At 32.8% G+C, this 12433-nt stretch overlaps 1 protein-coding gene across 1 annotated transcript in view; it reads left to right on the top strand.

Annotated features, from left to right (window-relative positions):
• COL26A1 (collagen type XXVI alpha 1 chain) overlaps positions 1-12433 on the top strand; it is a 743138-nt gene that overhangs the window by 659588 nt on the left and 71117 nt on the right. The window contains exon 5 of the mRNA XM_053706263.1: positions 10735-10885. Within this exon, the coding sequence (XP_053562238.1) occupies positions 10735-10885 (151 nt within the window). The remainder of the gene's footprint in view (positions 1-10734; positions 10886-12433) is intronic.

Below are 12433 nucleotides of genomic sequence, written 5' to 3'. Positions count from 1 at the left end.
AACCACAGCTCAGAGAGCACGGTAAGAATTGTAGCGAAAACTCTGATTGCGCTAGCACTATCATGATTTTGCTTGTAATATCAGCGTAATGAAAAAAAGCACTCAATATCACTTGCGCAAAACCGTTTGCGCCTCACTTGTAATCTAGCCTTGAGTTCCTTAAAAAAATGTACATTAAATTTGAGTATAAATATCTGTATGTATAAAAGTAACATCATATTGCCAAAGAGTGTTCACAATGAGAACAATAAACATTAAAGGTGTTTATGAGAAGTACCTGTTCATACAAAACGATACAAGGAATACTTGAGAGCGCAGCTGCACATACTCACTAGGAAATGTGAAATAAGAGAATGTTGTTTCACCGTTTTGGGCCAATTTACAGTTTTTACATAACAGTAATAAAAGGTCTGGCAGAAGTTGCTTGGCACGGTGCCACAGTCATTTCTTCAATTATGATTAGATTTAGGGCTAAGCACCACATGTTCAATTTCTGGTGATTTTAAAGAATACTGAAGTCTTATTCATGCACAATTAGCTTTGTACTATTTTAATAATCTTTTACAACTACATTATTCTAAAAAAGGTGCGAACATCTAGGAAATGTGCCACTAGAAAAAAAGCTTTAATTGGATGTTTTTATGAGTTATTAAAAATACTGAAAGAATTGGCGACTGGACATTAACAGTAAATAGAGTGAATTTCTTGTCATTCAGCTGCTTAGGGTATTTAAATTAAATGTCATTAGATGATGTAATCACCATCTTTCATTATCTTTATTGAATTACTTATAGGGGCCAGATTATTAAGCTCAAATGGAGCTTGATGCCCCTGTGCTGGAAACAGCTGTTATGAAGCAGCGGTCTAAAGACCGCTGCTCCATAACTTGTCTGCCTGCTCTGAGGCCGCGGACAGAAATCAACCCGATCGAATACGATCGGGCTGATTGACACCCCCTGCTAGCGCGCAAAGTTTACAAGAACAGCTGGTGCAATGATCAATATAATTGCGTCGGACATGATACGTTACTTCGTATCATGTCTGCTCGCACTTTGATAAATTGGCCCCATAGTCTCTTTATTTGTGACTATCAGATCAGCGCTAGTTAAAGCAAGAGGAATCCAACAACCAACACAATAGATGCAATAGTTGTACCAAAGGTCTTATTAGTAATAAAAATATATTAATTTTATTTTAAAAAATAATATTTAAACATCCAATGTTAAATGGCAACTAATAACTGAATGCAATTCAATGTTTACTAGTTATTAGTTGCCATTTAACATTGGATGTTTAAATATTATTTTTTTAAATAAAATTAATATATTTTTATTACTAATAAGACCTTTTGTACATCTATTGCATCTGTTGTGTTGGTTGTTGGATTCCTCTTGCTTTAACTAGCGCTGATCTGATAGCTTTATCTATATACTGTATTTATTGTATACAACCACTAGGGAGCGTTGTAATTTAGGATCAGCTGGAGGTTTCTACAGGGTAGCGCTGTTTGATACCTATTTACTTTTTTAACTCTGTATTTGTGACCGTCTACTGTAGCCCTTAAAGAGAAAGTAAACCAATATTTTTTTCTTTCATGCTACAGATACAGCAGCAATTTTCAACAACTTTCCACTTTACTTATATTATCTAAATTGCTTTGTTCTTGTGTTATTGTTTCTTCAAAATCATATGTGGGTAAGCTCAGTAGCAGTAAGGGACTACTGGGAGCAAGTTACTGATTGTTATCTGCACATATATACCTCTTGTCATTGGCTCACCAGATGTATTCGGCTATCTCACAGTAGTACATTGCTATTCCTTCAACAAATGACATTAAGAAAATGAAGCAAATAAGATAATAAATGTTTGCTCTATCTGAATCGAGAAAGAAAAGCTTTGGTATTCATGTCTCTAATGCAATATCTAGCACATCTCCGAATTGTTTAACAAGAATAAAAATAACATAACAAATAATTATTTTATTGCTGGAAGTGCATGAACAGGAAGTGCCTATCAGCCAGTTACTATTAGTAGAATGTGTCTTTCAACCAATGAGCATTATTAGGAAGTACTCAAGTAAAAAAGATATATTAGTTTATGTTTACATTTTAAAAAGTTTAGATGCTGTTCTTTTATTTGGATGGCAGAAAAGTTTTAGTACAGTGTCCCTTTAATATTACGTAGAATGTTCTTATAATATCTACTTACACAAATTATTACAGGAATACAGAAAAAATATTAATAAAGAAATAAACATAGAGCTCCACACATTCAGTAGCGTTTTTTTTTTGTAAAATGGGAAACTAAATAATTTGCTTCATCCTGACGACAAAAAAAGTGCTCTTGCAAAACCATATAACCTTTGCGCACCAAACATTAAAATCTTAAAGATTCAAGCGTAAAACGTAACTTTAGTGATGTGTAACCAGCAGACAAAACTTTGTTTAGCCCCTGGACGCTTCTATCATGGGCTTGATGCCAGTCAACCTGTGTTTTTTTCAAACATGATGGAACCGGTGTTACAGCCAATCAAAAGCTTTACCTCCTGCTCCGTCATGTTTGCATACAAAAAGCTACTAACTGTGGGTGCTGGTGAAAAGCCAAGGAGAGAAGCGCTATACTGGGGGCTAAACTGAGCCTTAGCTGCCACTTGCACATTAATAAAGGTAAGCATTGGGTGCTTTTTTAATCATTGTAAACTATTGTGTCCCTTTAACTTATGGATAACTATGGATAACTTCTAGATGTCATCAGAACACTACTGATATTTTATGGTCACTTAAAACCCCCTGTGATCAGCAGTAAGGTCAAGTATGTTTCTCCTAATAGTTTAGCAACTGACTTCCTATCCTTAATAACATCATCATGACTGACCCACACAGTGATGGTACCTGCATCAAGGAGTTTCATAATTCAAAAGAAAATATTTCTTATAATACAATACTCCTACAGTTTTATTTTACAAATCATAGTGTTAAATAACAATTTGATTATATCAATGTCATTCTTATTATTTTACTTTAAGGAAGCAACCAAATAGCAAACCCATGAGACAAGGGGCTGATGTAGTAACATACATGTTACCAACTAGGGAACCTGTCCTCCCATCTTTGTGGCGAGTGGGCAGCGGCCACTGTTCGTCCTCTGCCAGCAGTTACTTGTGCACCGCGTTCCTGCTCTTGAGCGACCTGTCAGTGAACAAGCGTATTCGGAATGATTTATCTCATATGACCACTGTGTCATAACTTGCAGTAAGCAGGGTCACATGAGCGATCCTGCACTGCAAGGGCTCCAAAGCTTAGTGCATAGAGGCCATGATGTGGTTAATTAAAAATATAATGAGCATCAAGATTTACAACATTTAAAAATAAAATTTTTGCAAATGTGTTTACAAATAATAGTGTTATATTTTTGTTCCTGATATTAGTAGACCAAAAATATAATGCTGTATATTTGGGGATGAAATTGGAACATAGCAATTGACTTGTTTATTGACTTCCATTGCTACTGCAAACTAAAACTGACATGAGTTTAATATATGGAGAATTTACTTATTATAATTCAAGTAAATCTACTAAACTCTGACCTGTAGATAGTATTGCTACCAAAATTAATTGTTTTACCTATATGCTGAAAAGATTAAGAAAACGCAGAAGAAAATAATCTCAAAAAAGATTTTTGTTCTGAAACAAATGTTGTATCGTTGGAAGAATATTTTAAGATTGTCCATGACAAATATTAGGTATTAGGTAAAAATTTTGGAATAATATAATCTCAGAATATATCAATATGCATGGCCCTGTTAGTTACTGTCTTTATTTTCTAGGGTTTTAGCCAATACATTTCTGAGCTTAATTTGAACAACTTTTTTGTACGCTTCTGGAGGTGTGCCACTGTCCACCAATAGAGGTGCATGAGTTGTCCTTATCAACAAATGAGAAATAGATGCTCAAGTATTAGCTGTGCATAAACACACATCTTTTAGTTTCAATTTAATCAACCTTTTTTCAGGCAAAAAAATACAAATGATATAAAATAATAAATGCTTTTCATATGCATCATATTTTTTTATTTTAATAGCTTCTCAAGTAATAAACAGTGATTGCTTCTGAATCTTTATTTTGCTAATTGTGGTATCATTATTATATTAGTGTGATTTGCATGTGGGTTTATGGTATGAGATCAGAAAATGGTTAAAAGAAACAATGCATTAGTTTTACATAAAAAAGCAGACTATCCCATATGTAATCATGTGATACACCAGCACCATCTTGTGAGGGAAGACTGAAATCTCACATAAGCATTCTATTACACTAACAGTTCTGAAAGAGAAAATTCTAAGAGCAGGTGTTTAAACAAAGCAAAGTGGGTTGCTAATTTAAAGCATATGGAAGTGTATGTGATTAAAGTCAATTACCAATAGACCTGCTTTTACTTTTCCTGTTTTATTGGAACCATAATGGGCCCACCACATTTGCTTCTTTATTAGGCCAACTTTAAACCAAAATGTTATATTTATGAAGTGCTAACCATCCATTTGTAATTCACACAGTGAATATGGTGTTATTCTTGTGCCTGAAGCCAACTCTAAATTGTGCTCTTAGTGATAATGTCACATAGTTTAAGCTCTGCCGTTATTTTCAATAATGTTACAATAATTGTACTGTGCAAATCGTATTTTCTTCTTCTTTTTTTTCTCTAAAGTATCTTAACGACTAAGGCTGCTGTTTAGAAAATACAGAGCACTAGTCACCAACTGGAAATTAGTTTAAAAAAAAAAATTAAATTGTAAATCTAATTACATATTTTTTCTGTGCATATAAAAAGATGAAAGAAAAACAAATCTAGAATAGAATGGATAACAGGGATTATAAGTATCAGTAATCACAATATATGTAAAATATTTAATGGAAAACAAGTGTATTTAGTCTCTATTCTAGTATTTTTGCTATGAATGTTGTCTAAAGATTTTGTGCTCTTAATAAAAGTAATAATAAAATAGTAAAAATAATTATGATGAAAATAATAATAATCTGTTTAAATGGTAGACTATGACAAATTAATTAACAGGGTTTTTTTGTTTTTATTTAAGATTTTTTTTTATTAGACAGCTGCTAGTAAAATTGGAAATACAAGTAAGCAAGGCTTTTTAACTATGAGATGGTGTTGGGGGCAAAGAAACACCATAAATCCAATCCCAAATACATCTAGATTTCAGTCTGAAAAGGAGACATATATCATTATAAATGAATATACTTCGTTATGACTCTCCAGTTGTGCAGCACAAGATTATCTTCTGGACATCCGGAGGAATTGGTTGAAACTAACTGAATCTGAATTGATATCTAATAATTTGATCCTGGGTTATGCATCCTTTAAAGTCTTTGAAGTAGTATAATATTAACTATAAAACTTTGAAACATTTTTTTAACTTTTAAATAATACTCTGAACCACCTACCTTAGGAACATTTGATAATACATGATTTGTTTGCATACGAGTTTCATTTGATATAAATATCATCAATTAATCACTTTAAAAAGTGTAGTTTTTCAGTACACAAAAACATCTTCAAGAATATCACCAAACTGAAATGCATTAATATTAAAATATTGATACTGCAAATAATCTATACATCTGTCCTGTGAAAAAAAGTGAAAGGTTTGTTTACTTTATTGCAAATGCATACAGAAAGAGAAGAGCTCCACCAGTAATGAAAACAGCTCAGTTGCTTGCTCCATGGTGAGTCACCACCCAGGAGCAGCCTCTTTTAGCCCAAATGTGCTTTTCATAAATTAGAGCTTTCTTGAAGTATATCTGTCTGATCCCGCCTAACAAGGTCAGTCCAGCCCTGAAATACCAGGCAATCCTCCTCTGGACAAGGAACATGGGCAACCCCAGATGATCATTTTGGCCTTCTATGGGCCTCGTCAGTGAAGTGCAGCCATATACCCAGCTTATTGAGTAGAGCATAATGTTAGTGACATATTGAACATATTAGATGAACATAATTAAAGAGCATTAATATGTTGTAAATGTAATTGCACTAGGCATTGTTGCTGTTAAAACAACTGAAGTTAACATACTGAGTGATAATGACAATAATAGGTGATTTTTTTTTATAAACATGATTGAAATTTTAATCATTTATTTTTTTTATTATAAGTTTGATTATTTGTTTTTTTTAAAAACATCCTTATAACATTTAGAAATAAATAGCTTTTATTAAGTAGGAAAATAGTTGATTAATTAGGAACAACCAAAGCTACAAAGATCTGGAACAGAATAACCTGCAATGACCATATAAAAAGTCAAATTATTCCATAAAACAATAGGATGTCTTAAAGACTCTTCAGAACAATATTTGATAAAATAAAAGTAAAATAAAATATTTGTAAAAACCCCTTTGCAGCCAGAATCAATATGAAACAAAATGTGACAGCCAATAAAGCCTATTTCCCAGCAAATCCAACAGTTCCACAGTACTATGAAGTAGAATGATATGGATTTGTCTGTAACTTGTTGTCTAAGTGTATTTTTTGGTCAAAAACAAAATGACCACAAAATTGATGCAAAAAGTCCACTTAGACAACAAGTTACAGACAAAATCCATATCAAAATCCATATCATTCTACACTCAAGTAACCATACCAACCAACTAAATCCATAAGGCTAGGAGGTAGAGAGCCAAAGAGCTCACCAATCAACATCCATGTGTTCATTCTGGGGAGAAAATGTTTTGCATAAAAGAGACCTGCTTTGTGCAAAAAAAGCCCAGAACTCTTACTTCCCAAGCAGCCATCAACATAATTTGCCAGTCCACAAGGCTAGGTGAAAGAGAGACAGTGAGTCACAGACCTGCCATAGAATCCACTTCCATGAATCAGTTCTGGGCAAAATAATGTTTTGTCAAAATAAGGTTCAGAATACCCACTTTCCATGTAGCCACATCAACTAATTTCACTTGTTCCACAAGATAATGGGAAAGAGACAATGAACTACATACAAAAATTATATTGGTGTGGCAGCTTGTGAAATGAGCATTCTGGGTTATTCCATTCTATTCCATGTTCATCCTGGCTAGGAAGGGATTAGTAAAATATATTGTTTACTGGTTTTTACCCATAAAATAATGTTCTGAAGGTTATCTAAGGTAAAGGAATGTGTGTTTGTTTTTTGTTTACAATTTTACTTAATATCTAGCTGTTCCACAATGTTCTGGCCGGGCATTTACACAGTCCCCAAAACTATTTGCACTATGTATGTTTAGAAATTTGTAAAGCATTAGTTGAAGTAGAATTTGTACAAGTGCAGTATTTTTTATTAATGTATTAAATCATGGGTTTTTTAATTTAGTGTTTTTAATAGTAACTTTCTTTTGTGAAATGTCAGTTCAGTGTGCCAAGTGGATTAAATAAACAATACAATTTCAGATCTGATGTTGCATTTTTTCATAGATTTGTAAGATAAGATAAGATTTTAATATGATTCATGAACACATTGCCAACATTATTTGCTTACTTCATCCAGATCCATAAAAAAGGTCTCAAGGCATTGCACAATAACATAATAATGTAACCCTTTATCTGTTTGTCTATAACCATTTACTTACTTTAATAATATAATCTAAAGAAAAGTCAGTATCAGTAGAAACTCCCTCAGTTTTTTTAAATAATTTTTTCTAAATGATTTAAATTTGTTAAAAAATAGTATATAGTTATGAAGAGATATTGCGTAACTTGTATTATATAATACATTCATTAAAGCAACCCGTACGTCCTTAGTCATATTCACAAAAATGCTTGAGTTTGATTTGCATATTAAACTCTTCAACTCACAAAGGGCCAGATTACAATTACAGCGGTATTTACCGCTTCCTCTAGAGCGCTTATTGCACTAGAAGTAATCTTTATGCTCACATCAGGTTGCACTAGTATTATGAGTTAAAAGTAAAACTTTATTGAGCTTCCACTAACCCAATGAGCGCAAACAGGTTACTTATAGCACAATTTGACTGTCGCGCAAAAGATAACCTCTTCTCCCATAGAGATCAATGGAGAAAAAAAAGACTCACACGCTAACCCAAACTCATACTCTCATATCCGCTAACCCAACATGAAAATATGAATATTTCACATTCCAATGTTCTGCACCTAGCATAATATGTTCTATTTATTCAAAAATAAATATTTATATATATATATATATATATATATATATATATATATGATGGTATTTTGGTACAATATATATTTATACCTACAGTATATATATATATATATATATATATATATATATACATTATATTTATATATATATATATATATATATATATATACATTATATATTTATATATATATATATATATATATATATATATATATATATATATATTGGTATAGATATATACAGATATACAGTATATAGGAATATCTCTTTAAAAATACATAGAACATATTCTGCTATGTGCAGAACATTGGAATGTGAAATATTTACAGTAAATATACACTATAACACTTTATTAAAAATGAATGTTGCATAAATATGATTTTACATGTTTTCATATACTTAAAGGGACAGTCTACACCTATATTAATGTTAGCCTATACCTTAGATTGTGTTCCGATTGTCATAACTCACCCCCTCTACCCCAATGAGTCTGCTTCAAAAACGGAGTTATTCGAAATCAAAAGTTTGATTTCAATCGTTACAAATGGCCGACCAGCTCCACCTATAAACTACATCACAGACTGTCTCCAATCAAACGCTCCAATCAAAAGTTGATCACTGATTAAAAATTGGTCTTGCGCTTTCGTTGTTTCGTGCATGCACACCAGCAGAGGAACAAAAATCCGGAACAAAAGCATATTTTCAATTTGCACACAACCATAGGTTTGGTTAATTGCCAGCTGCACAGACGGACTTCCGTTTACTCACTTCCGTAAAGGTGCTCATGCGTGTTTAGACGGTAATTACGTCAGTGGCTGCTACGTGCACGAGTATGAGCTACAAAGAGAAGACGAGTTCAAGGTAGGAGGAGAAGGGATTGGGCGGAGTTTGTCGGCCATTTGTAACGATTGAAATCAAACTTTTGATTTTGAATAACTCCATTTTTGAAGCAGACTCATTGGGATTGAAGGGGTGAGTTATGACAATCGGAACACAATCTAAGGTATGGGCTAATGTTAATATAGGTGTAGACTGTCCCTTTAACTGCAAAGGGTTCCAATGCACTTATATAAATGTCGCTATATGTGTACATATGTATTTATGTGTTTAAATGTGTGTATATGTCTGTAAATACAAATATACACATATAAATACATAAATACATTTGTACACATATATACACACATATATATATATATAAATATTTATATATATACATACATAACATCTTTAGATATGTATATACACACACATATATATATATATATATATATATATACATACACATCTTTAGAGATGTTTATTAGACAGTGTTATTATGAGTGTAAGTGTACTTTTTAATGTGTTTTTGGTGTGTTTTGTGCAATTTTGTAATTTTGTGAAACCCTCACGCAATCTAGCCCAAAATGTTTTCAATCACAAACTGAAAGTTGATAAGTAAAGAGTTCCAGAAAAAGGGGTTATATAATTGTAGTTTCGTTCATGCAGAAAATGTTTAACATTACTGTAACTCTTAATTTAGTTCTACTAGAGAGCAGAGATTAATTTTGGAATTTACACTAGACACATAAATCTAGACATTTCCCACATTTTAGACACTTCTGCCTCAGAATTTATATATAATATTTTAAGATTTATAGCTTATATCTCATAACACCTGACATTTGCTTCTGGAGACATCGAACGAGTCAGCATGAGCTTTGATAGATAATTATAAAAACAGAAGAAAAAATAATGGAGAATTCTTCAGAGACCTGAACAAAAACACTGGAAAGTAGAACTCATGTTCTCTATATGCTTTTCCATTAATTATCTTTTTTTGTACAGTTGGATGATTACTCCTTGTTTCATTATGGATCCAGGTATTCACAAACAAGTCTTTCCATTTAGATGTATTTATATTCTTTCTAATGCTTAGGAATGTTCTCCATTCTCCCTGGCATATTCTTGACACCGAAGAGCGAAACATCATGGCATGACCAAATAGTTATGATAATATGATGTATATCATTACATATATCTTTTTTATTAGTATACATGCTCTCAAAAAAATTTAATTTTACTACCTCTAGAACTGATGAGCAGAATTTACTACCTCTAGAACTGATGGGCAGAAGTAAGTTTTGTTGTAGAGAATTAAATTGTAATAGTAGTAATTGTCAATATCTTATGTGAAATACCAAGATTACAGACACATGTGTTGATATAATCAACTTTTTATTTATTTCATATATTACAAATCTTAAAAAAGAGAGAGGCAATAATGTACAAAGACAGAAAATTCCTGAGATTATGTGCCTAATTAATGTAAATTCAAAAAGTTCTGATCCATAGAAAATCACTAAGTAAACTCATTATGCTATGCCAATGAAAAATATAAGTTTGGGCTATTGTAAACTGCTCTGAGAACTGTTGTAAAAAGATTTTATTTGCAAAGGAATGTATACAACTAAATGAACTCTCAAAGAAATATCATATGGTCAATAGATACATATGAATGATTAATCTTCAACATGTAAGACATTTGCACTTTAAAAATATAAAAATTGTGGTTTGTCCTTTTTAGGTAATCACCTTGGAAGCTTCTGAAAAAGTATCAGAAAATGACCTGCCAATCACAAGAAGCACAGCAACATGGAATGAGGATTTCCTACCAGATGCTATACCTCTCATGAGCCCAGGAACACTATTTAGGAAATCTGTTAAACATCAACCAGGTGAGTGAATATGAAACAGCCATGTTTAAATACTATTGTACTTTTATTAGTAATTCATAAAGCTAAAGCTATGCAAGATGTAAAGGAATATTACTGGGAATATCATTCAAGGGACTTGTATGTTTTAAAGGGACATTATACACTCATTTTTTCTTTGCATAAATGTTTTGTAGATGATCTATTTATATAGCCCATAAAGTTTTTTTTTTTTTAAATAAATGTATAGTTTTGCTTAGTTTTAAATAACATTGCTCTGATTTTCAGACTCCTAACCAAGCCCCAAAGTTTTATGAGAATACCGTCAGCTACCTTCTCCAGCTTGCTCCTGTTTGAGTAAAGGGTCTTTTCATATGCAAAAGAAGGGGGAGGGGGGAGTGTCTTATTTGCCCTTGCAGTGGGTTTTCCAACTACCTTTTCAACAGAGCCAAACTGACAGCTTCTAAGTAAATTTTTATACTGGATTTTTATATCGGTATCTGTGCATCTTATTCTTTATAGTAGTGTCTACTACATGCAGTTATATGAAAATGAGTGTATACTGTCCCTTTAATGTCTTCTTAGCAATAAAATAATACAGTATTATAGACATTAGGATTGTATAGTTACAGTGAATAACAGTTATCTATATTGTTGTCAGTCCTACTCTAGAATTGCACAAGAACCTGCAAAATTACTAGTTTAATTTGTAACTAATTACTAAAAAAAAATCATTAATTTAATGCAAATTCCCCTGCCTGTCTCACGCCTTGTTCATACCTGGGAATTTTGAGGTTCTAACCCAGAGATTCAGGGTTCTGAAAGATTCGGACAACCTGATTTATTTATTGATATATATATATATATAAAATTATATATATATAAATATACAGTATATAGACAGTCCCAAGAAAAAAGCACTCTCGGGTCTTGCATATATAAAATTTAACGTTTAATTAATAAGTTTAAAAAGCTTCATAATGTTTTGGTGCCATTACGGCACCTTTGTCAAATGCAGAAAAGATTCACCAATAGAACCTTAAACCATAAAACAATCACATTGATACTACGTTTTATATGTGTATAGCACATGGTACCCTGACTGCATGCACTTATGGCATGCACACCAATTCTGTCCCCTAATGAAGGTTGACATCAGCACATGACTCGCTATGATGCTTTGCAAGGGGCGTGTTACAAAATGTCACCAATCCCATGCTTGTAATCTTGAACTTGATAAACATATGTTCAGATAATGACTATTAATGTCTACTATACACATAACACCCATTGTGTAAAATACAAGCATTGTTTATAAGTGTAGTGACGGATACACCCGGCTACCCTGACTGGGTAGCTCCGCCAAAAGGGGTCCTGCTTCCTCCCTGCCGACTGCAGCTATGTAGCTGGCAAGTGACCACAGCATGTAGCCACCCCTGATGCCTGACAGCACCAGTACTCAGGGTCCCACCCTGTGGCAGACTCCAGCTACCCAGGCTGGATAGCTCTGCCTGAGGATCCTTTCTCTGCCTGGAACAGGCTGCTATGTAGCCCAGGAAAGTGATATTAGCT

This window comes from Bombina bombina, chromosome 3, assembly GCF_027579735.1.
Source record: "Bombina bombina isolate aBomBom1 chromosome 3, aBomBom1.pri, whole genome shotgun sequence".
NCBI classification, from domain to species: domain Eukaryota; kingdom Metazoa; phylum Chordata; class Amphibia; order Anura; family Bombinatoridae; genus Bombina; species Bombina bombina.
Note: the sequence above shows the minus strand (reverse complement) of the source record. Positions and strands in the feature narration are given on the sequence as shown.